This window comes from Megalopta genalis, chromosome 11 (genome assembly GCF_051020955.1).
Source record: "Megalopta genalis isolate 19385.01 chromosome 11, iyMegGena1_principal, whole genome shotgun sequence".
Classification (NCBI taxonomy): Eukaryota; Metazoa; Arthropoda; class Insecta; order Hymenoptera; family Halictidae; genus Megalopta; species Megalopta genalis.
Genome location: NC_135023.1, coordinates 8,437,376 through 8,462,198, shown reverse-complemented (window position 1 = coordinate 8,462,198; position 24,823 = coordinate 8,437,376). Strand labels below are relative to the sequence as shown.

At 38.5% G+C, this 24,823-nt stretch overlaps 7 protein-coding genes across 12 annotated transcripts in view; 3 read left to right on the top strand and 4 right to left on the bottom strand.

The window, feature by feature from the left end:
- Nucleotides 1-230: 230 nt before the first annotated feature.
- On the bottom strand, nt 231-3,623 carry Polr3E (RNA polymerase III subunit E). Its single transcript, XM_033480336.2, has 8 exons — nt 3,444-3,623; nt 2,840-3,096; nt 2,571-2,764; nt 2,325-2,497; nt 2,042-2,240; nt 1,768-1,970; nt 1,534-1,697; nt 231-1,473 (listed from the first exon to the last, which is right to left on the bottom strand). Exons 1-8 carry the CDS (start codon nt 3,492-3,494, stop codon nt 1,206-1,208), a joined length of 1,509 nt encoding a protein of 502 aa, XP_033336227.1. The 5' UTR covers nt 3,495-3,623; the 3' UTR covers nt 231-1,205.
- A 299-nt stretch (nt 3,624-3,922) lies between these two features.
- Nucleotides 3,923-8,971, top strand: dor (vacuolar protein sorting-associated protein 18 dor). Of its 2 annotated transcripts, XM_033480330.2 has the most exons (20): nt 3,923-4,179; nt 4,239-4,352; nt 4,490-4,670; nt 4,735-4,901; nt 4,964-5,140; nt 5,249-5,296; nt 5,485-5,674; nt 5,746-5,867; nt 5,941-6,156; nt 6,235-6,351; nt 6,424-6,536; nt 6,604-6,715; nt 6,785-6,967; nt 7,038-7,355; nt 7,438-7,573; nt 7,640-7,861; nt 7,932-8,083; nt 8,150-8,247; nt 8,308-8,622; nt 8,708-8,971. In XM_033480330.2, exons 2-20 carry the CDS (start codon nt 4,272-4,274, stop codon nt 8,769-8,771), a joined length of 3,012 nt encoding a protein of 1,003 aa, XP_033336221.2. In that variant the 5' UTR covers nt 3,923-4,179; nt 4,239-4,271; the 3' UTR covers nt 8,772-8,971. The 2 variants fall into 2 exon arrangements, with proteins under 2 accessions (XP_033336221.2, XP_033336222.2); XM_033480331.2 differs by lacking the exon at nt 5,249-5,296 and having other exon boundaries at nt 3,926-4,179.
- LOC117226214 (putative 3-methyladenine DNA glycosylase) lies at nt 7,493-11,293 on the bottom strand. 2 transcript variants are annotated; one of them, XM_076525288.1, is made up of 6 exons: nt 11,018-11,293; nt 10,696-10,849; nt 10,391-10,600; nt 10,066-10,275; nt 8,335-9,421; nt 7,493-7,813 (listed from the first exon to the last, which is right to left on the bottom strand). In XM_076525288.1, exons 1-5 carry the CDS (start codon nt 11,198-11,200, stop codon nt 9,030-9,032), a joined length of 1,149 nt encoding a protein of 382 aa, XP_076381403.1. In that variant the 5' UTR covers nt 11,201-11,293; the 3' UTR covers nt 7,493-7,813; nt 8,335-9,029. The 2 variants fall into 2 exon arrangements, with proteins under 2 accessions (XP_076381403.1, XP_076381402.1); XM_076525287.1 differs by having other exon boundaries at nt 10,666-10,849; nt 11,018-11,292.
- Nucleotides 11,294-12,572: 1,279 nt separating this feature from the next.
- LOC117226208 (odorant receptor 82a) lies at nt 12,573-15,522 on the bottom strand. Of its 2 annotated transcripts, XM_033480329.2 has the most exons (6): nt 15,047-15,522; nt 14,278-14,587; nt 13,889-14,146; nt 13,452-13,812; nt 12,989-13,148; nt 12,573-12,912 (listed from the first exon to the last, which is right to left on the bottom strand). In XM_033480329.2, exons 1-5 carry the CDS (start codon nt 15,264-15,266, stop codon nt 13,092-13,094), a joined length of 1,206 nt encoding a protein of 401 aa, XP_033336220.1. In that variant the 5' UTR covers nt 15,267-15,522; the 3' UTR covers nt 12,573-12,912; nt 12,989-13,091. The 2 variants fall into 2 exon arrangements, with proteins under 2 accessions (XP_033336220.1, XP_076381479.1); XM_076525364.1 differs by lacking the exon at nt 13,889-14,146.
- A 196-nt stretch (nt 15,523-15,718) lies between these two features.
- Nucleotides 15,719-19,798, bottom strand: LOC117226207 (facilitated trehalose transporter Tret1). Its single transcript, XM_033480328.2, has 5 exons — nt 19,597-19,798; nt 18,584-18,763; nt 17,616-17,812; nt 16,859-17,165; nt 15,719-16,618 (listed from the first exon to the last, which is right to left on the bottom strand). The coding sequence occupies exons 1-5, from the start codon at nt 19,670-19,672 to the stop codon at nt 15,993-15,995; spliced, it is 1,386 nt and encodes a 461-aa protein (XP_033336219.2). The 5' UTR covers nt 19,673-19,798; the 3' UTR covers nt 15,719-15,992.
- Nucleotides 17,685-22,210, top strand: LOC117226070 (uncharacterized). The gene is made up of 6 exons (XM_033480044.2): nt 17,685-17,824; nt 20,347-20,449; nt 20,615-20,793; nt 20,923-21,218; nt 21,537-21,650; nt 21,727-22,210. The coding sequence occupies exons 2-5, from the start codon at nt 20,364-20,366 to the stop codon at nt 21,630-21,632; spliced, it is 657 nt and encodes a 218-aa protein (XP_033335935.2). The 5' UTR covers nt 17,685-17,824; nt 20,347-20,363; the 3' UTR covers nt 21,633-21,650; nt 21,727-22,210.
- An 89-nt stretch (nt 22,211-22,299) lies between these two features.
- The window catches only part of rho-5 (rhomboid-5), a 397,572-nt gene continuing 395,048 nt past the window's right edge, over nt 22,300-24,823 (top strand). For 2 of the 3 annotated variants that reach the window (XM_076525363.1, XM_076525362.1), the window contains exon 1: nt 22,300-24,463. The gene's annotated coding sequence lies outside the window, so the exon portion shown is untranslated. The remainder of the gene's footprint in view (nt 24,464-24,823) is intronic. The other variant, XM_033480043.2, reaches the window with a different exon arrangement.

Sequence of the window (24,823 nt, the reverse complement as noted above, 5' to 3'; positions counted from 1 at the left end):
GCTGGCAATGCATGTTTACCCTACTGGACGCAGATTCGTGTAAGTAGAGATTAAACTGATAAAAAAGAAAGAAAGATCATTTTATGTAAGATCGTTACGAAAAATAACGTATTTCGAACATGATAAATATTACGAAAGTCAGGGGCATGCCGTAAACAGTAACAAATAAATAATATCTCGAAGTATTCGATGCGATAGTTATAATGATCGGGCGTGAAGAAACGAGAGGATACAGGAAATTTTACGGAAATATATCTTGATACTATGTATACACGTATACATTTTGAACATCGTAGTAATAAATATAGCATTTGTCCGATAGTTTATACATATATTTCTGTCTATAGTTGATCTCGATCTCACATCGATCTCTCTTAATACGTAAAAATACTTTTTATTAAAATAGAAAAGATCAGTCGTTTTTCAGTCCGCGCTTTCGGATGCACCATCGATCCACGATGTGCCGAAAGTAATCACTGTAAACAATAATTGAGTGCTTTATACAATCTTAAGGCTGGTACAGTCGGTCACAAAAGCCTATATACACTTGGCAAATTCAATACAGATTCCGACAAAAATGAAGAATATTGTAAAAACAATAAAATTCATTAAATGATTTATTTAAATTTCCGAAGAAACATATTTATGAGAAATCGTCATTTTTATGGAACCCATCCAATTTTAATTAAGAAAAATGCCATTTATAAAATATGTAATTCATATTTTTGCCACTGACTGTACACGACTGTACGTATGTTTTCACAATCGACAGTGTGATGTTAGACAATAAATGCTCTGCGGTAATCACGTGTGATAGAACCATACTTTGCTATCTGTCTGTATATACTTCAATAAATAATACGATAACTATGGAAATTAATATTTTTAGCTATCATATTTCCTGTAACAGACGACCTTGCGAAACGCAAGCAATGCGACTCGAGTTTCGTTTATAAATACGTAGGACAACAGAGGTCTAGACATTGCTGGCAGTTCGACGGTTCATTTGAGACTAGAGAACCCTTTTACTTAAGTCATTTAAAGATGTACGTATATTGTAAAATTTCGGTAGTGTATCAAAGCAGACACATTGTTATACTAGATCTAGTCGTGTGAGTGTGTGTGTATCTGTGATAACTCTACAATTCGAAATATATTAACAGCACGATGTGTGATCATAGATTTTAATCGCGCATCGGCTTTGGTCACGTGTTCTCTGAGACTTTTCGAGCTCGAATAATCTTTTTATGTTTCACCGGTTCTGTCGCGCTGTCGTTGTCAGACATCGACGAATCCCTTAACGTTTTTCTACCTCGACCTATATTTTTCTCCTCATTTTCAGATCCAACGGATTCCCTATTCGACTTTCGCCTTTGACGCTGCGGAATTTGACTTTGAACCTCCATCGCCTCGCGCAGATGCTTTCGTTTCGCTTCCCAAAACATTTCTTGCCTTTGCGCTATCTCCGGATATCTATTTAAGAAAAGCACATGTTAGTATGTCCTACAAAATTTTATTTTCACAATGAAGTACCTTTCTGTAAAATCCTTGGTAGGCGGAATTATTAGTCGCCATCCGTTCTTAGGCTCGTGCGATGCTAAGTTTTCAAATATTTCATTGATTTCGTCAGGTGGTAATTTAACTATGGAAGAAATTGTTTTTCTATCTAGAACTTCGTGTTCCGTGAAAGATAATAACTGAAATGATAGATTTTCGTGAATTTAATTGGTACAAACTGGTGTAATTTCTAGAATTGTCAATACTTACAATATAATCCCTAGCTCTACACATTAGATCAGCAGAAATGCCATTATGCGAGGATATGGTATCCTTAGGATACAGTAGTTCGCTATTTACAACCCAATTCCCTTGTACTAAAACAGCCACCTGTTGTAAATACTTTAAGATAGACGCTGTCTCTTGATCCGGCGACAAGATCGATCGTAGCTGTACAAATGATATAACTTTGGCTGGAAATAATTCATTTGAATTAGTAAAGATCACTCTAAAAGTAATGAATATGTATCTTAAGATTGCTGACCATCTTTCAGGAGAATTCTTATTTGATCTAGAAGAGGTAATGTCCTAATATAACTAAGGGATGTTGTATTATCCGATGTTCTTGAGTATGGTTCTTCTTTTACTCTTGGTGCTAATAATTCTAAGTATTGTGGTTTTGATAAATTTAATGTATTTACAGTTTCGTCTGTTGCAGAACAGAACATTTCTAGACGTGTAAGCTGAAAACAAACAAATATGCATGTTACAAAATGATAATAATTATTATATATTTAATGATACAACTGATTGAAGATTATATCAACCTCTGCTTGATTGCTATTTGCAGGACTATATTTTGTATGAATCCATCTCTCTTCTAGACTTTTCTGAGTATAATGCTGAAATGATTGCTCTTGCATCTTCTTCATAAACTCTGGTTTCTGTCTGGCAAATGTTACATTTACTTGTTTTGGACCTTCCTCCTCCTCTTCTGCTTCTATAAATTAAAAATTAAATCTCTTAATCTGGTTTATATTCATGTTTATATGTATATTATGTACAGTAATTACCTTCTCCTATATTTTTGGCTTCTTCTCTAACACGTTTATCACTTTTGTCAAGATAATTGAACTGTGGACGCATTTGCACCATCCCTCTTAGCGGTGTCAAATGTAATTCTCCATCTTGGAAAACACCAACTGCATAATTACAACAGTTTGGTATTGCTCGTGAAGACTGTAGGACTGTTTTATCCATTAAATGACTATAACATAAATATTATTTATAGTGTAACTATTCTATGTAGAAGAATTCTTTTAGGTTTTATATTATTAAACACCTATCAAATGCTCTCTCTCCTTCATCTTGATCGCCCTTTGCATCACCATCTGCATTAAGCGCAATCTGTTCACTTTTACTTTGGTCATAATTAACACTATGAGTATCTATTTCTACTTCCATCAGAACCTCCTGATTCTGTGGTTTTATCGAGGATTTTAAGAGAGTTGCATTGTCATAGCCATCTTTAGCAGGTCGAAGAGGATATTGGAAAATAAAAAGTTTGTCTGCAAGGGTTTTTGAGAGAAACACTGGAATCTAAAAAAATTTCACGTATTTAATTTTTTCCTTTAAAGTAATTATCTAAAAGAAAAATATATATTTGAGTAATAAATAAATTTTCTCGTGAGGTTCACACAACCAAAACAGTATCTTGAAGTATCTATTAATTATTAAATTACAAAATAATTAGTGTATAATTATGAATTGGAGATTTATTGTGTATTATAGAAATAACAATACGAACTCATTCATTATCCAAATGAAAAATTTCATTAAATATAGTGAAATACCTCATAAAACAATTCAAATACATAACCTTCAAATACCACGTTTTACGAAAGAACGAGTAACTTAAGACTAAATGTGAAAATCCATTTACAAACCTCGTTAACCACTGGATCATTTTCACTTTCCATGGTATTAGTGTTAGACATTTAAACAGTTTTTACTTTTCACTTATCACACAGATCTATTCAAGTGTATTTCAATGCAAACACTGATTTTTACACCACGTTTCTGAAGATAATCGAGATGAATCGTTGGTAGATAATATTATATAGATAACATCTAGAACTACGCCATACGCTAGGTCCATAGATATACATAATACATACATACATTCATTCATTCATGCATCTAAGAACGGTTTTGTATTATTATTTATTTAATTTTGAATTATAGTACATTTATGTTAGCTATGTAATGTACAGTTTTATTAAATTGTTCACTCGATTTTTATATTTATGTATTATATACTAATATTCTCTCGAATTGCATCCCTTGCTCTAAATATGAAATGGACTTAATCATTGCTACCAATGCAAGTGAATGCAACGAGTATCGCTGTCAGCTAATTGTATTTATCAGTGCATGTACATACATATTATAAATTTGTATGCTCTTACAAGTTAATCGAATGACTAAACAGATGTAATTCGATCGAAGAATGATGTGAATGTATATTTATAATTTATCATGCAAAAATTAAGGTTAACGGTTGTGGTTTATGACATTTTTGTGGGCATGTGTATATACGATAAAGTATATATAATTTAAGTACACTTATTAATAATATATATTTAATCTGATTCGAAGAGAGGAGAAGGAATTAAAATTTGTGTAAGTGTAAATATCTTGTAATTAAATAGCAGAGTATACTTATTATATTTTTATTACAGGAAAAAGTGAAGAGTTTTAAATAAATTAACAAAATGACATCAATGTTTGACCAATATGAACAAGCATCTCAACGATCAAAACAAATACATGCACCTCCAATTCGTCCAGACATTGTAAGACTTTTTATACATAATCCATTTTTCCCATTATTTATAGTTCAATTAAAAACCTTCAAGATTCAGAACCTCAATTCTCTCTTTAATATTCATAAAATTCATGTTAACTGTCTTATGCTTTATTACATTTTTAGAGTACAGCAGGATTTATTCAGATGAAGTTACAAGACGACGGACCGATTTTTATAAAACAGAGAGTTAATTTCCAGCCATCAGATAACATTGTACACTTGGTTGTTAATAATAATATAACTGTTATTGCTATGGCCAATAACATGCTCTTGCGTATTGATATGAGAAATCCTACTATAGAAGGTAGTAATTTTTATGATTCGTGCAATATATAAAACTGATAAATCATATGAAGTAATTATTTCAGAAATAAATATATCAAAATATGCAGTAAATATGAAAATGTCAGGGATGTTCCTTGATCCTTTGGGAAATCATTTGCTAATTGCTTTAGTTCCAAAGAATCCAAGTCTCAAAGATAGTACACCACCTGAATTATTTTATTTACATAAGAAGACTTCAAAATTGAAACAGGTACTGAGTATAAAACACATATCATAGTATAAAAAACATGATGTTCAAAATTTGTTATCTAGGCAGGCAAATTTAAAGGACACGAAATCACTGCTGTTGGATGGAACTTTCAAAATACTTCTGAAACTACTACGGGTCCAATACTGTTAGGAACTTCTAAAGGTCTCATCTTTGAAACAGAAATTGGTTTAGATGGTGACAAAATATTTAATACAAGTTTGGAGCAATATTGGCGTCAGGTATAATAAAACATAAAATTAATTTTTAATTATTTCATTATCAGTATATATTGTCAGTCCATGGTAATATAAGTACTTCCTTTATATCATTATTCATTATTTCTAAAGCTTCCTAACTACCTACCTCTTTATGGTGCTAAGGAGGTAGAAGGATTGGTGAGTTAGAATCACATCTTTTGCATGAGCAAAAATTTATATCAGTATCTGTAATCTTTTTTTTATTGTAATTCTTCACTGTACGCCATTGCATTGCTCAGCTTATTAATGTTGTGTTTCATCTCATGAAATCATAATATAATGTAAAATGAATGCAATATTCTACAGCCAATTTCCTTTCATTTTAGGTATTTGATATAGGGGAGGCCAGTAAACCACCAATTACTGGCATAGAATTTCATAAAGTACCAAATTCAGACAAGTATATGATTATTGTCACCACTCTTATGCGTATTTATCAATATATTGGAGAAGTGCAGAATCCGGAAGAAAAACCTTTGTTACAACAAGTTTTTAATAAGTATTTAAATGTGCAAGGTAAATTGTGGCTGTAGGTACTTAAATTGGTATTAATAATTTGAGCAGTCATAGAAGTAATACTTTTACAGAGAGTTTTAATGAAGTGATAAGTAATTTAAATTATTCAAAAATGCAATTCTATTATCCTTCAATGGGAGCTTTACCAAAGTCTTTTGGTTGGTTGACTGAAACTGGTATATGGTATGCACAGGTAAAAATAATATAATTTTTCACAATATGATGCAAAGTTTATAAAAACCGTGTACTAATGTGAATATTTCTAGATTGATCCAACTATAGATCCAAAGAATACGTTGCAAAATCAACAAATGATAACATGTCCTGAAACAAGTCTTATAGGAAGCAGTGTTTCGCAAGTAGCAACTCCGCCGCTTTCGTTTGTATTAACAGAATTTCATGCGCTGTTGCTTTATACTGATCGTGTTAAAGGCATATCACTCTTGAACCAGGAATTAATATTTGAAGATATTTATAACGATGTACGTATAATAAATAAAAAATGGAATAAGTATATTCACAATGTAAGGTATATAACTGAAATATTTTAACTTTCAAAGGCTCTTGGCAAACTAGTTAGTATTACTAAAGATCATGTAACTCGTTCTATATGGGCTTATAGTGAACAAGCGGTATTTAAATATAAAGTTAATAAAGAAGATAGAAATGTGTGGCAGGTAAGTGGATACACTTTTATCAATTTATATATATTTTGGCTCGCATTAATCATATTTTTTAATTTTATACAGATATACGTCGATAAAGGTGAATTTGAGCTTGCTATACAATATTGTAAAGATAATCCAGCACACAAAGATCAAGTATTAGTAAAGCAAGCCGAAATGCTTTTCAAAAACAAAGAGTATGTTCAATTTTATACATCAGTGATCAGAATCCGGCTATAACTAAAGTTAAATATTACTTTACAGATATGAAAAAAGTGCTCTCATCTCTGCAGACACTCATTCATCGTTCGAAGAAATATCATTAAAGTTTCTTCAAGAATGGCAAATAGAAGCATTAAAAACATTTCTCAAAAAGGTACTGTATTTCGTATTCCATATTTTTTTGTGTTTTAAATAAACAAAATAATCTCATTATTATTTATAGAAACTAGAAGGACTGAAAACGCACGACAAAACGCAAATAACCATGATTGTTGTATGGGTGGTAGAATTATTTATGAATCAAATGGCGATATTACGAAGTAGCAATAATTCATATTTAAATGATCCGCAGTATTTGGAACTTCAGAAACAATTTGATAGCTTCCTTGCCATACCAAAAGTCGAAGTATGATAGAATACAAAATTGTTTTATTAAACAAAATATTATTTTTCTATATATGTAATCTTTATTTTAGGAGTGCATAATAAGAAATCGCAGTACCATATATGATTTAATGACAAGTCACGGCGACAAGGAAAATCTTATCCGTTTAACCATAATGCATTGCAATTACGAGGAAGTGATACGTCAGCATTTATATAAAAACAATTACTTAGAAGCGCTTGAAGTTTTAAAGAGTCAAAACAATAAGGATCTCTTTTACCAATTTTTTGGTATTCTTTTACAAGAATTACCGCGTCCTGCGGTAACTGCTTTGATATCGCAAGGATACTCATTAAAGCCATCTAAGCTCCTGCCGGCTTTAGTCTCCTGTAATAGCGATGAAAAACATGTAAGAAGCAATTTAGATTTCTTTAATTATCCCCATATTTTGGAATAGATTTTAGTACTCAAATCAATGTTTGCTATTATAGGCGAAAGAAATAATCAGGTATTTGGAGTTTTGTGTATATAAATTAAGCTCTCAAGAACAGGCAATTCACAATTTTTTATTGTCCTTGTATGCTCGTTATAAAAAAGATGAAGTTATGCGATTCATCAGTTCTCAAGGTAAATTACTCATTAAATTTCCTAGTTACTTTAAAAGGATATTGATCTAAATGTTTCTCTTTGTAGGACAAGATATTAATATGGTACACTATGATGTTCATTATGCATTACGTTTGTGTCAAGAAGTTGGTTTAACTGAAGCTTGCGTACAATTGTCCGCATTGCTCGGGCTCTGGACAACAGCGGTAGATTTAGCTTTGACAATAAGCGTAGATCTTGCTAAACAAATAGCAGCCATGCCTACGGATCATGACGATGAATTAAGGAAAAAATTATGGCTAAAAATTGGTAATTGAGGAAAATCTGAATTACGGAATCCTTTAGCTAATACGTACTAACTCATTTATTCTAATTTCAGCTGAACATGTGGTTCGAGAAAAAGATGACATAGAAGAAGCAATGAAATTTTTGCGACATTGCGATATAGTCAGAATAGAAGATATACTACCGTTCTTTTCAGACTTCGTTACCATAGATCATTTCAAAGACGCTATTTGTAATTCGTTACAGGTACGTGCTATTACCTCTTCCAATCTATTTATAATTATTATTATAAATTTAAATTATGATTAATAGGAATATAATCAACATATCCAAGATTTGAAAGAAGAAATGCAAGAAGCGACAAAAGCAGCCGAACTTGTTAGGAAAGACATACAAGAGTTCAGAACAAGGTAGTCAAATAAAAGATGATAAAGTATTTAATGTCGCGATATAATGGGATATTCTTTTAGGTGTACCTTTGTATATGTAAAGGATACATGTAACGCTTGTGATGTTCAGTTACTATCGCGACCCTTTTATGTATTTCCATGCGGACATAGATTTCATAGCGATTGCCTCGTAGCCGCATTGACTCCTATGTTGTCGATGGATCAGAGAACAAAGCTGGCTGATCTTCAACGACAACTACTTATTGCACAATCAAATAGGCCAGAAGATACTACATCAGTTGGTTCTGTATCCTTATCAAGAAAAAACCGAATCAAAGCTGACATCGACGAATTAGTAGCCTCTGAATGTTTATACTGCGGAGAACTCATGATAGAGTGAGCTATTCTAATATTTAATATTTTTGTTTGTGCAACATAAATATTTATTTTCATATCTTTTATAAAAAAAATTGTATTGCAGGTCTATAGATAAACCATTCATCGAAGAGGAGGACTATGAAAGAGTAATGAAAGAATGGGCATAAATAATATACATCATTTGTTTGTAAAATATTCCAAGAAATAATTATCCATTTTGTACACTATAATTATGTCTCAAAATTATTGTTTGTAACAAATAGAATATGTACCATACCGTTTTCAACGTGATAGCTATTTATTTTGTATGTATTATTATTTGTAAATGCAACAATAAAATACTGAATTAATTTAAAGCAATAGAAAATATCGACGTCATAATTTTATTCATGCATTTATAAATTCGGATTGCGTTCATCAATGATCTAGTTCATTTCCAATGATAATTCAGCTTCCTTATTTCGTTTACTCACGGCTTTGTTACCGTATATGTAATATCGTAGTGGCTTCTTTGTCCACTCTTCTCCATAGCCCTCTATACCTATGCGGGGGCACTTTACAATGTTGATTTCCATATTCACGTTGTCGTTCTCGATCCACAAACCTTTCCAGGAACACATCGAGTATTTACTATGTTTTTTATGAAGTTGAAAGGCCATGCAGAGCTTTGATGGGCCATTGCATAATTCATGTGTTTTTAAATCCTTCAAAGGCTTTTTAGGCACACCCGATGTTCTCTTTGATGTACGTTGACTAGCCATGCATTCAATACCTTCTAGGGGTTCAAGAGCCCTTATCAAAACAGCACATCCCTCACCTAAAATCTTACCAGTAGATATCTATATGATAGAATGTAACACCCGAAAAATAGAAATTGTTAGATATTATAGGCATGCTCTTCAGATTTAATATCTCTCTCAGTTACACTAGAACTTCCTAACACATAATATCTCCATATATTTTGGACACCATGTCCTGAATCATTGTTAGGGTGTGCTGCTACAATAGTAGTAAACTTTATATAAGGATCATATTCTATCCACAAATTCTGAGACTCATAAATTTTTTGCTCATTGAAACTATCTTCATCAATATCAAAAGCAGCACAAATCTTGGATGGACTGTTACAAAGCTCATATTGTTTGATGGACTTAGCATTTGCTATGATTCTTTTTTCTTTTCTATTCTCTCCAAATTGCATGTTCCTAAGCAGTTCCATATAATCAAGGCCAAGCATAGGTTCCACTGCTTTAATTTGTACATATGCACCTGACTCTAAATATTTTTAATGTTATACTAGATGTGCTTTGTTACAGTTTAAATTAGTTACATAGAAGGAGTAGTTAAATCTCTCTTTCTTTAAAATCAATTATGAAGATCAACAATATATTAATCAACTATGTACCTTTTTCAATATCTAACACAGTTATATATTACAATTTGTATTTCATTTACACTCACCTTGACTAGATATATTAAAACAATGGTACATGCCATAAGTCATGTACACATAGACAGTTCCTGGTGACATATACATCGGCATATTACGAGGGGTAATTTTTTTCTGATATGTGTGTGAAGCTTTGTCTATCACACCCAAGTAACCCTCTGTTTCAACAATTCTACCTTTTAGAACAGTCCCATTCTCTAAATAACGAACCAGTATTTTCCCTAAATGTAAAAGTAACAAACTATGACCAATGCAAACATCTAAATGACGATAGAACAATATAATTAATTAGTGCTATATAAATCACTGGCGAACAACAGGCTTTCATTGAGTTACCTAACAAATTTTGAGCTAACTCTTCACAAGGAGAATCATAAAATGAGAATGGAAGTCTATTCAAACATATTTCTTTTTCCCAATCGGTAGATGGGGGTTCCTCTAACTGTTTTAATTCCTCAGTCATCATTTTTAGATCTACCACAGCTCTGGGCTTATTCTTTGGAGGAGGTACGTTTGGTTTTAGTTCTTCATTGTTTTTGTTATTACCTATACAAATAAATATGAAAATGGAAAATCAGGTGTGAAACAAAATCTGCTACAAATTGACTTACGATCTTTTAATCTTTTTAAATTAAGTTTACTTTTTTGTTTGTGCTCAGGATTTATAGAATCTTCTAAAGTAGTTTCAGCAGGGTGTTTGAAACTATCAATTGATTTCTTGTCACTTTTTGATACATTGTTTAATTTCTGATTTTTTAAGTTCTTAGCTTGTACTATTAAATTGTGTTCATTGTCCTAATAAAAAAATATGTATTTTATTTTTTTCATAAACATTGTTAGTTATTGCTCGTTTTAGCATTGCTGGTCTGAACCATATATGTTGGAAGGCGATTTCAATATTCAGGAAGATAATCCTTTAATTTTTAAATCATTTACGAAAAAAATTAAAATTTTTAAACGAACCTTTGACTTCGCTTCAATATCATTTTTAATGGTATCATCTTCGGCTTCTTCTCTCTTGGACTTTGCCTTTGAACTAGTCCTTGATCTCTTCATTGATGAACCACAAAACACAGATCGCTTCGCTATGGAATTGTTTAATGTTTGCCGAATAATGTTTTCTAAAAAAGGCAATACAGCTAGCATCAAAATGTATAATAATATTGAACCAGGTTAGAGTAAATCTCGAACACCAATTTGAATTTGAACTACAATGAAGTTGTTCATCGTATCGACTACAAATGTCAAAAATCAATGCTGCCACTACATCAGTGATCAAGATGATCAGATAATCTTCAAGCCCTGTTTCTGTAACGGACAGGTAATTTGAAAGTTGTACCCGTTGAAGAGGATTGCGTTCGGAATTCTTGTATTTTGTTGTACGGTAAGATAAACATTTGTGTTTTACTGCAGAAATGAGTTTTACTTATGGTAAATGGATTAATACGTACGATGTTTTAGTATTCCACGATTGCCGAGGCTTCTCAAACTATATTTCACGGCCAACATCTACGACTTTGAAAGAATGTCAGGTTGGAAACAAATTTTACATTTACTCCGCTAATTCCGATGCAAAGAGTTCACTGAATTGTTATATACTAACGTTTTGATAATAGAAACGTAATCTTGGCTGCGTTTGGCTGTGACAAATATTGTTTCACATGCGAGCTGTATCATAGATACCGTTGGTCGTTCATTCCACTCTTTAGTTCTATTGCATTTGTTACAATAATGCGATACTTAAGATAGTAACGACTGATAAATATCTTTAATTCAATTAAGCTTAGAACACATATTTTATACTTACGACAAAAAGCGGTAAAAATTTAAATCTGAAATTTTTGACGGTTTTTGACCGTTACATTTTTAAAAAGCTACGTTAACTCAATAACCTTTATGTTTGTTATTTTAGCCAATAATGAGGGGTCAAATTCACAAGTTTAATATCCTATGAATTCTTTAGACAGACGTTCTTTAAAATATTAATACTAAGATAATGAAATTGCGAAGAAATATAACAGTTACTGAGCAGGGCTGCATTCAACAAAATGGCGGAGCACCGTAAGACGGTAAGTCAAGGAACCGTTTCAAGGATTCAAATTACCATTCGATTTGTTACAATAAATTTATGGTTTTTGAAAGACTATTCAGGTATAGTATTAATTGCAGAAAAATTAGAGATGCTTCCTTCATCTAGAATACTAAAAAAATTGATTTATTGCTTATACTTTCTTCAGACTGAAAAATCGATTTTACCTTAATGGAGACGTTCTTTCTAAAAGAAATCGATGGAAGTAAATGATTATGTACGCAGATAAGATACTTTACCTATTCAAGGTGAAATCGTTAACTAGTTTGCTACATCGATGGAGAAACGCGAATAACAAGCTGTTTATTCTGATTATTATCGTGCTATCGCTAGCTGGATATTTTATAGGTTTACCAGAGGGTTACCACGTTGGCAGGGAAAAGGTGAACAAAAATTGATAAAGGTCGAGTAAGAGCTCTCGAGTCGGTATAATTCATGACAATTTATTTAGTATGACTATAAACGTAATAAAGTAACAAAATGTTGTAAATCGACTAGAGCACTAAATACAGAGCTGTGAGATATGAGACGAATTCTAAAAATTGATGAGATTTCTTGTTCTAATGAGCTACTTTTATGATTGTTTAGTATCCTTAGAAGTCGCTATAACTTGTGAAGACAAGTTTAATTGATAGCTACTCTGATTCGATTGGCTCTGAAGAGCCAATAATACTCATGATTCATAATCTAACATCATTAAAGAGGCTTTAGAGTAGTAGCTCATCCTTTTACACGAAGATCGATCCTTCGTTGGCGTTCAATTTTCGTCCTGCAGCATTAAACAATTTCAATTATCCATTCAAATATGAGACTCCGTTTTCGAGGAATGGATTAAATCGACGAACCTGTTATTATTTCATTTTCGGGGATGCATTTTTTAACTATCTTGAAAATTGGTTTCCGTCGCGGGCTATTATACATCATAATAGTGTCTCTACTGTTTGGTCTCTACTTTTGTTGCATTTGTCGCAAGAGGGTGAAGTAAGAGGCTGCTGTATTGAACACCTGAAAATAACTTTTTGTTTTAGGTATCTTCTTCTGAAAAATATGCAATGTTCCATGTTAAGAATAAGATAGCTTAGATTACTTTACTACTGCGGTATCTCTGCTGAAAAATTTTAGTGGCCAAGGTTCCACAGACACCTTAAGTAGTCCTAAGTAGACGTAAGTAGACCTTCTTTACTAGTCTACTGGAAGAATATCTTAAATATGGAGAAAGCCATAATACTAAAATAAGTTAAGTTATCCTATATGCAACATTACACAGTCAGGAACATTACATCGGCTTGTAATAGGAAAAATACTCACGCTGGTCAACGTGTGAATAGATATCACTTGGAATGTTAGCGCGTTGATGCTGCATTGTTGCTGCGCCCTAACAATTATAAAACTAAGTTGTCTTCGATAAATTGGCGGTAAATTGTACCACGGCAGGTTCAGATAAATCACATGGCCTACTTGCTGGCTTTCTTGGACAAGGATTTCGCCCGGCCAGCACCATAATACGAGCTGTATACCCATCGATGTTAAGTAAGATATAAATTTCAAGAGGTCGGTGCTGGTGCCGTTGTCGAGGACAGCGAAACCGCTCAGACAAATCTCCACGCCGCTGGTCAGAATTTGCACGAAAATGATGGGAGCCAACAGATTGTTCACCTCGTTCACAACGCTGAACAGACGCCACGCAAGAATGTTATAGACAGAAGAATACAGAACGGTGAAAAACGAGGAAATCTATGGCGTACTTTATTATACGCTGATGATGTTGAACGCATTTCAGTAAATCGACCTCGAATTGCGGCAGGCAGTTACCGTCGGTGGGAACGCAACATATTTTGTTGATCCATATGTTGATCAATTTAAATTGACCGCACACGTGCAGAATGATCGTCATGAATGTGGCGTCCAGGCCGGAAATGCCGGCGCAACAAATTAGGGACGCGATGAATTGGCAAATAAATGCGATCTCGAATTTCGGGGACTCTGTTATGTCTGTTCCGTACCTAATCGCGATTCAACAAAACCGTGTTACATTTATGGATCCCGTTTTCATGAAATTGTTACCTATAGCTCTGGAGTTGCGGAATGATTTATTGTTCTAGTAACAAGGTTTCAAGGTGAATTAGTCTTTTACCAAACTTCGAACGGTAAATGTCGATTATCGTTGGAAGCGTCGCTGACGTTGTAATTAATGTTGAAGTAATCGAACGCCGCAGCCGTGGCGAAAGTAATCACGTTACACATGCAGGACGAGTAGAAGACTATAGTCAGGATCCTCGCCCAGTTAGCCAGTTGCTCGCAGGGTTGCCATTCCTCAGGATCATCAGAAGCGTCCCATAAGTTTCTTAGTTCGTAGTAGAGTTGATAGGTTCTCTTTTTTCTCGCTAGCAGGTATATCATTTTGAATAATAATTGTCCGACCGATGTTAGAACGCATCCTACCCCTAGTATCAGGTAAAGCAAGATCAAAATAACATTTTATCCTGGCGGTAGTAATTATCTTTTGGACACACTTCGCTGTTCTCCTTTATTGAATTGTATCATTGAATGGACAATTGCCGTTATTCGAAATAATTACGAATTTGATCTGTAAGATTGTCTGATATCGTAGACTGCGGATTTTAAGCATTTATGGTAGAAACGATTAGACAATTATCTCTTTTATTCATTTTTACAGGAAGAAAATCTCTTAATGAATGAATATGAATACAAAAATTACACACACACACAAGCAACCTGCGAAGATGGTATCACAGAAAACACAAATTGAAATAAGAAAGAACAATGGAACTGTAATTCTCGGAATAATCGTGAACGAGTTTAGAAAATGATGTTAGCTGCGCAGATCAAGGAGAGACCAGCAGGGTCAGAAGGATTTCAATAATTTCAATTCGATTGATTACCTGCTAGAACCTTCAAATCGCCCCAGTTCACCGCTATCGCCAGAATTTCCGGCACGAAAACACTGCTGACCGCCGTTAACGCGAACAGCAATCGGAAGTAAGCGAACAGTTTACTGAACGTCGAGCTGTTCTCCTCGATAGGCCACATTCCGGCCATCCCGCAGAAAATCTTGTTCGGTAGTATGTAGTAATCGATCGAGGACTTGGTAGGTTCTTTCATCTTCTACGTCCACGCGAATGTTGCGTGTCACGATCGCCCAACTCTTTACTTCTTTTTCCTTGGAGTACCGCCAATCGAGTCTTCCCGAACAGGGAATTCTTTATAACCGGGACTATTATCAGGATGGTCGCAAAATAATAGATCTAGCTCGCTGTCTCTTTCTTTGAGAGCGTTGTGCAATATTAATAGCGTTTTCACCGCACCTGTTCGCCTTTTACTTTATCTCTGGCGCAGTTTGAGGGATGGTTAGGGTTGTAAATAGCCGGCATTAATAATTTCTAGACCAGGATTAGAGATGGTCGTGTAACCATGCAATTTTAACCGGTTTACTTCACCGGGGAAACAGCGAGACCCCACGAGAGTGGGGACCCGCAAGAAAGAATCGCTCTTCATTTTGATTTTTTCCTGTGCACGCTGCTTTCTTTTCGTCGAGCACGCGGCACAATAAACGGTAACAATTTCAATCATCTTTATTCAGTACATAAATATTCATCGAGTGACTTATATTCAGTTTCGACGCCCGTTCTTCGAGCAAGAAGGATTCTTTGACGACAATCTCGAAGACGAGAATGAATACATCGCACGGACTCTTAATGGGAATCGATAGAGATAAGTTACACCGCTTCGAATAGCTTTCAGTACTCGCGTTTAATACTGTTTAGTTAGTTTCGCTTCGGAGTCCGCGAAGTGCAGCTAGACGGAGGATTCAAATGACCGGGCGTTTTTCTACTTTTTAGTGGCCCGTTGTATTTCCATCAGACTTTTGCCAGTGGTTTCCGGCAGCAGGAAGTAGACATACGGCGCCAGGAACAGCATGCTGAAACTATAAGTCCAGAAGACGTACTTGTCGCCGACCATGTCCAAATATGGCTGATAGGTTTTCGCACTGGCGAAAGATAAGACAGCATTGCTGGAGCTAACGAAGAGGCAGCCCATGTTCTTCAAGTTCGCCTGGAAGACTTCGCCCATGACGGTGCTGGGGACCGGTTGTAGACCGGCGGACACGGAAATGTTGAACAATACTAAGGCAGTGAAGGGTAGCCATGTTAAGCTACCGCCATCGTATCCTAAAGAGAGCAGATGGAAGTGGAGACCTAGCATTGCTAAGGCGATGGACGATCCGAGACCAGTGACAATCAGAAGACACCTTCTGCCGAGCCTGTCGACCAACAAAGTAGCTGTGGAACCAGCCACGATCATGACAATCCCGAAAATAGTGACCGCTAAGCTAGGCTTCATGTTGATCTGACTTTTCGTCACGATGATCTCGGCGTACGTGAACATAGCGTTGTATCCACTGACGTAGGTGAAACCGTAGAGTCCCAGGACCAGTAGAACCTTCTTCAGGTTGCCTGAAATTAATTAACGAAGTCTGGATTACCATTTTCACGAGTGCAATAGGTTGAAACTAATTTGTCCTCGCAAATTGTCCTTCAAGAAACGGGAGAATATTCAAGTTATCTTGAAGATCTAGTCCAAGGAAGAATATTTTCAGCATAGAAGCGCCGCTCGTCAACGGTGTATCGTTTCTTAATATTTGAGCCACTGGGAGAACAATTTTGCGAGAGTTTAAGCAAAGAAATCGTGGGTACTTGGCAGGAGGAACTCTTTCAAGTTGAGGAAAAGATTAGTCCGGGCCCCTTCGGCGAATTCCTGGAGCTCTCGCATCTCCGGCTTGACGTCAGCTTGTCGCCTGAACCACTTCAAGGATGCCTCGGCCTTGTCGAGATCTCCGTGCAAGACGTAATGGTACGGTGATTCCGGTATCAGACTGAAGAGTATCATGAAGAGGATATTCGGGACGAGGCTCACGTAGCAGTACATCTCCATGGACAGATAAGGGCCCATCGCGTTACCTAGGACCATGCCGAACGAAGACGCGTTCACGTTCATGGATATCTGAAAACGTGACCATAGGTACCATATATTTATCTATAACCTGATTGGACGCATGCGCGTTGGTCGAAAAAGTTAGAGTTGGACGCAACCGGTTTCGCCTTTGATGCATCTTTCTGTTCTGGCCGGGGACGAAAGCACTTAACTAGGTACCTTGCGAATTCTTTTTGATCAGTATATTTATTATTGATCATCTGCTAATGTACTTCAGGAGTTTCTGCAGTTTAACTCTCTGATTGTAAGTCGACTTTTAGGAATATATTAAGACAAAGATATTATATTAAGAGCTACGATATAATCATGGTATTTACAGTTTCAGCGGTAGAAATAAGGGCTTAAACCAGAAGCTATTTATACCAGGAGAATAATGAAAGGAATGAAGGTGTATAAGTCTGGCTAAGGATTGATGGAATCAGTATGCTAAAGAGATACGATATTTGATTAAGAATTTACCAGCGATCCCCGGATCCTGGGGTCAGCGATCTCGCCCAGATACAACGAGATAGCACTCCATACCATTCCTGTCGCAATTCCTGAGCTGAGTCTGGAGGCGTAGAGCCACGTGACCGATGTGGCACAAATACTGAGCACCCAGCTCATGGCCATCGGAACGCCGCTGATCAGAAGCACCCTCTTCCTTCCAATATAGTCTAAAGATGACGGTGTGACATGTTAAACTTACAGTTTCCTGAGAACAAGATCACCACAACTCAGTACCGATGATCGTTCATTGGTATTCTCGTTCTGTTAGAAGATTTGAATCTTGACAGTGACAGCATTTCAGAGCCGGAATCCGAATGCTCGCCGTTTCTATTTTCTACGTACCGCAATTTCATATATCGCTTTGCTACGAGTGCTGAGTCGTGGCTGCCTTGTTCTTATTGAATTCACGACTAACAATGTTGTTCACCATTGTTTGTCTCGCTTGGCCGGCTGATCGCGTGCTGCAAGAAAGGATCGATCGGATCAACTAAGAATGAGTTTAATCTATTGAACAGCGAGCTTATCTATATCGTTACGTGTTAGGCGAGCTGGGAAATCCTGAAGGAAAATATTGTAGGAAATCTTAAATGTGTTTTTCTACTGGTTGAAAATCTTTTCAACGATTTTAGTTTGTGGATTTATCACTGTAGCCGAGAAACGATAACGGAAGGTCGTTAATGATTGTTAATTTTTGGAAAATGAAAGGAAGAGGTCGAAAGGGCGCACGTTGTTGATACTTAGAAAAACGACGGAGTCACAGAAAAGTAATTTTCCCCCTTTGATTGGAAGCCAGGATTTATATTCGAACGGACACGTTTGGGTAGTTTTTCAAGTTCACGCGATTCCCCGGGACATGTCCGGGTGGGGCTGGGGTGGGGGTGAGTTAATGGGGATTGGCTAGACGAATTTTCTTCCGGACAGCGAAGAATCGACCTTACCTTGACACAGTGCGCTGAGCAAAGCGCCGGCGAGCCGGCCAAGATTTAAAAGGGAGGCTACCCAGGACGCTTCGGTATCTGTCAGTCTCAAAGGCACGCTCGCTTCCGTTGATGTCAGTTGAGCCAAGTACGGCGATGCCCAGCCATTCGCGAGACCACTTCCGATAACAGCTAAGCTGACTGTCACAAACGGCCATGAAACAGTTGTGTCAACAGATGCGAGAGTAATTTCATTAGCTCATTCATAGACATAGGTCTACAAGGGTCCCCAGCGCACGGACCGACGAAACATCTTGATGCACTGGCCGAATGCATATACTACCCTCGAAACAGTTCTAATCTTAGCAACAATTAGATTGCGTATCTATCGCGACTACTACTTCTGACAGAAAATCTTTCATTGCAATCACGAATATCAGATTGGCCAAGAATGTCGGATTTTTCTGTCTTCGAAAGATGGCAATTATTTCACGTTGAATTTACGAGTCTTCAAAAGATAGAGAAAGAAAAATTCGCTTACACTGTGTAAAGTAAAATCTCGGTGTGTGTGTGTGTGAAACGAGAAATCTTAATTTTAACATATTCTAGGGTAATGATTCACTGAATGAAGCTTGTTTGATGACAAACTGTTTTGTATTTCTTAAAAGTGTAGAAATCGCTTTCCAGTTTGTAGATTTGACAAAGGTGAACGTATTTACGCTTCTGGTTTAGCGAAATTATGTGACATACGAGATCGTTTGATTTGGCATTGTGATAAAAAGGATTCTCAATCTGTTTAAATTTGATTTTGTGTATTTACACGCAAAGTTTCTAATCAAGTGGATGTTTAGAAAAGATATCAGGTAAAATGTATCAACATTTAATAGTTTCTTTGAACGCAATCAAGTCTTCAAGTATCGATTTTCAGCGTACATAAAAGTGTTCTCGTTTTGCCAGGAATATACAGAATCTTGTGGACCAGCACGTTAACAATATCGAATCAATAGCTGCAGCCGGGGCTGGCATTTACTTACGAGCGAACGCGGCCAGCCACTGCGTCCAGATCGTGATCTTTTTGGCCTTATCATCTTCCGGATCCTCGGTGGCCATTTGTGTCTCGTAATTTTTTTTTTGTGGAATCCGCGAGATGTGCAAGATGTGATGCACCTTCTACCTGGCCGGTTACAGTTGCCTGCACTGACTCATGTGGCCCGCGAAACTTATACCCGGAAGATACGGTTCGGGATCGGAAAATTTGCATTCCGATAAGATCTTTGATGTATTTATGTCCTCGCGGAGCGCGCGGCAGTTTGATTACATGGCTGGTGGCGTGAGAAACGCGTTATCATTAAGATCTTACGCCGGCCTGATTTTTCTTATCTTCGTGTAACGAGACGGCATAAATTATCGAAAGACGATGCGTGACGACATAAACACCGCGAAGTGATTCATATGTTATCGCTTCGCGCCGTTATCGTCGCACCACGGTAAAAATAACGAAGTAGGCGCTATTGTTTCGCCGAGGTATTTATTGAAGCTGCGCCGGAGATTGGCACTGAGATCCTTGCCGTTGTAAATCAGTCGCGCGATTGGGAATGAAATCTTTCCTGGAATGCGCGGATCGGCGACGATAACAGTTTTCCCATAACTCAGAAAAACTGGTCCAAATTTCGGTATAGAAGAATTTGCTCCAAAACCATTTTTTTTTAAATATCCAGCCAATTCTTGTCTCCGGGAAAACTCAATAATTTCATGGTACGTAAACAGAGGTTTCCTCGTTTCAGGGTACAAATCTGCGAGGATGAAGAAGGATCGGCCTCCGTTGAAGAAAACGACGGTGCCGGATGTTCTGACCACGTTCGCGCGGAAAATTCGTCCTGACGACAAGTGAGTTAACGCAGTTCCGTGATTTATGTTTGGAAATGATCATTTTTGCCGGCCATCGTATAGCGGATTTTCTTTTTCTCGCGATTTTTGCGGAGAAACACAATTTAATGCGAAACATTATATTATAAATATTTGTAACGGCGCATCGTAAAACGTTCCCGCCAGCAAACAGAGCGCGAAGGAGATATTAATGTCACAACTGTCGCCGCCTCGGTGTCAGATAGACTTCTTGCCTGCAACTGTAAATTTGGGTAAATGTGATGCACTGGATCATGAGGAAACGAAAGAATTTCGAGACACTTGCGATGCTGATAAAGACGATCTAGCGTTAAGAAGCAGTCCCCGTAAGTTGTGCCACGACGATTCAATATTTGGCGTTTTGTTCCATTTGCGGCGAAAAATTAGTAAACGAGATCTGAGGCAGATCGATCATTATCCGTGTTAAAACCAGCCTTTTGTATCCTATAAAACAGCTGAAGGTGAATCTAAAGGTGAAGAAGATGCGGTAACAGATGAAGGAAAAGAAGCGAAATGTTTAGGTTGCTTAACGGACGATCTGGAATTGTCGTACGACGGTGAATGGCTGAGGAATTACCTGAAAATACCTTTGAGAATGGCAATGACGGAGATAGTAGCAAAGAAGCCAGACGATCCGATCAATTATCTCGGATTTTGGTTGTTATATTATAGAAAACACATTGAGAAGAATCAGTGGCAATTAGAGGCGGATCGAGAGCTCAAATATTATCGATCCTTGGTTCGCGAACCAGTACGTATCGTGATTGAACCTTTATTTATCTCGAACTGATGGTATAATCTGAGAACGATTGTATATACGTGAAAAAACAAGTGGAAAATGTAAAGCAATGATAATAAGTAGAAACGGTATACAATGGTCGGACCAAATCAAACAACATTCGACATACCAAAAATGATACTTTATTCCAAAATTTCTATTTATGCTTTAACATCAGTTTGGAGAAGTAATATTTAACAATTATTAGAGCTTTAATAATTTGATAAATCGTGCAACGAGGCGCCTTCATAATTATGGACATGGCACAAGTAGTTTAAAATAATGTTCCAGGAGCTTGAAGAACTGGTTTCAGAGAAAGGGGAAGATGAAGAATTAGCACGGGACTGGAATTTTAAGTACTACGAATCTACGCACAAGCCGGCGTAAACTGATTACTGAATTACAGTATGTTCGCTCTCTATATTTCTATTTTACGCTGCTGTGTTAAAAAGTACAACGGAGTGTTCACCTTTTTGTCTAGAAACAATAATTGCGGTGGATAAACGGGGATAAAAGAATGAAGCGGCAAAGAAAATATATCCGAGATAATATTTAATCGTTCAAAATCGTTACAAAAAAATGCCAGTCTTTTGATTCAATCGAAAACTGTCGAATACCTAAATATTTCATTCGACATTCGACAAACGAAATAAATTGCAGTTGCTAAAGATTAGCCAAAGACCAACAAGTATACAAGAAGTTTTACGAAGAATGTCTCTAAAAATTGATCAATAAAACAGAGAATGGTCATAAAGTATTGTCAATTGTACATGAAAATAGTGCACCGTCTGGGTTGCGAAAGGACGCGACATTTCTGACCGGCATTACGGAAACATCCGTAAAAAGTAAAATCCAACAAATTTCCAGATTCCACAGGAAGGGAACACACATCCTACAAGTACCAAACCAGTTTCACACCAGTACACTCTGTCTGGTCAGTGTCTAGCAGTTTACTGTCTGACCATAGGATGCCTCCACCCCTTAAACCGGGAGCACCCCAACCGGTTTCAGGCAGTCCATCGGAGATGTCTCTGCGGTCGTATCGTGGCTCTCAGCGAGGATTCGTGCGTGCTCGTGTGTTTCCGGCCCCGGCCGCACGGTTCCCATGCGAGGCTGCGCTCAGTCCGAATCGCGCAGCCGCCGCAGTAGTAGCTCGTTGCGCGGTTGATCGAAAATACGAACGAGGGTATCGCGTGATGGATCGCGTCTGGATCTGAGCAGGGGCCAGCTGCTGGTTGCGTTCGCTTTGGTTGTTCGCTCTTACAGGTTAGGAACGATGGCGTCGTGGCACGAGGCGTCGCTGGCTGGGACACGGGGAACACCTGGCGGCCGCCGAGCAGTGATGTTCGTTTGATTCGGTTGTTATTGACGCGAGGGTTGGTCGCGCGGCCATGTCAGTCCTCGGGTGAGCGGTTCCGCCGTCAGATGGCGCGGCGTTCGTCTCGGTCCACCCTGGCTGCGCTGGAATGCCCTGAACTCGGAGCCTGTCGACGCTGTCTTCTTTCGTTGGATCTTTTTTCCACGCAACGATCAGGTGACCGGCTCGAGAGTGTTGTGCCCCGAGAAACGGACCGAATCGACGGCGGCCGATGATCGGCCGTGCACGGTGACCCGGGTCCCCGGAAACGGATGCGAACGGAACGGATGCGCCAGGCGGGTGGTCCACTTTACACGTACGGAGGTGGTGTGTTGTGTTGTGCACCAGAAGGCGGTTCCAGTGCGCTCCGCTCCTCGACCCTTGTCCCGATAGATTCCGTTTCGGCCTGAAAACCGGGACGGTGCGCGGTCCCCGTGAAACTGGCCGAGGGGCCAGCCACCCAGCGCGGCCCAAACAATTGTGTCGCGGGCCCGTGACGGCGACAGGCGCGGCATGCTTCGGAAAACGGTGACTTAGCGACCGAGTGGAAACGGAACACGGGAGTGTCGTCCACCATTTTGGCTGCGCGAGGTTACTCGATGCGTGCACCGTTCTATCAGCACGTTCCCTGTTCTAGAAGAGACGGTTTGCCCCGCGGTGGATCGTTCTCTCGCGGGGGTTACGCGTGTCCCGTTGCCAACGGGACCTCGCGGACCATAAGAGTGGACAGAGTGCGTTCGACCCGTGGCTACGTAAGAATGTTATCCCCGTGAACGAGCGACGTGCGTTGTAAATGGAGCAAGGCGAGGGCTGTTTTCCTCGTCTGTCTCTCACCTCGAACCTGTCAGCTGGTCGCAGCGCCGAGGTGCCATTGCTACGATATTTCGCGGTGTCGAGTGTCTTCTCTCGGTGGTCTACGCCGTGACCGAAAGAAATTAGGCGGACATTATAAGTGGTGTCCGCAACGGTTTAATGTGCAACGGTCCACAACGGTGATCGGCGAGCCTCGGGGATAAAAAACGACGCCGAGTTGAAACTGGGTTACCATAAGTGCCGTCCTCCCCGCTGGCCGAGAAACGATATTCCGTTGCTCCGTGACCGTTTTTCCACGGCCGTGTGTCGTCTCGCGTTTACAACGTTTACAGCGACGTGTAATAATCTGTCGCAGCTGATCCGAGTGTGCGCCAGTGGTAAACCAGCGTTGATATTTTCAGTGGCAGCACGGGAGAACCGAACGAACCCACATCGCTGCCGTTACATCGAAGGACTGACCCTGACACGGACCTGGACCCAGACGATTTGGACCAGCGATTCTTCGGATCGACGTATACAGGACTCAGGATCGTGAGATGGGCGGCGCGATCGAGGAAGGATCGCGCAAGGATCCGGCCATTCGTAGGATCATTCTGGGGCCGTGGTTTTTTTCGACCTGGACGACGCGGGAAACGATGAACGCCGTCATGGATCACGTTTGAATTAGCGAGCGAATCAGCGATGAACCGTTTTAGGGCGTTCGGTTGAGTTCTGTCGAGCGTCGCACGGGTCGCTGGATTTCCCGTATTATGCACCGTGAACTCTGTCTCCCTGCCGCGGATAGATTGCCGTCGTGGGATCGAAGGCGAAGGGGGGACTAAGTATCGCGCCGCGATGGAGACCGAGTGACTCTTTTTGCCCACCCACCGTCGGATGGGCTCCTCTAGAGTAGTTCTGGATGGTTCGTGCGACGTATCTATTCGTCGACCAAGTGAAAACTGGTTCGGTTGTGCTCGATACAGTGCTCCGAGTGTGTGCCGGTTTTTTTTTCACGAGGTGTGACGAGGATTACGCGTGCTACGCACCCTTAAACCGACCACGTCCTAATGTGAGTATCATCAACCGACGCTCGACAACCCCCGTTCTGCCCCTGCGAAGAGAGGGCTTTTGTATTACAACTGTGTCCTAAAGTTCGGGGTCGTTGACTCGACGGTTCTCTTGTCCTGCCATCCGTGATCCTTGTGTTACTATTGGATGGCAGTGGATTACGGTTTCCGAGGGTTTCTTTGGTTAATTGGTATAGCAACGACTCGTCGGACCGCGTGTATGTCGCGATGCACGCTTGCTCCGGAAGTTGATTTTCGAGCAGGCGATTGGACCATTAGCTTTAGGTCGGTCGGATTCTTAGATGTTTCGTTGTAATTCAATCTTTGTATCGGTGCAACTTCGTTTAATACTTGAGCCGGAT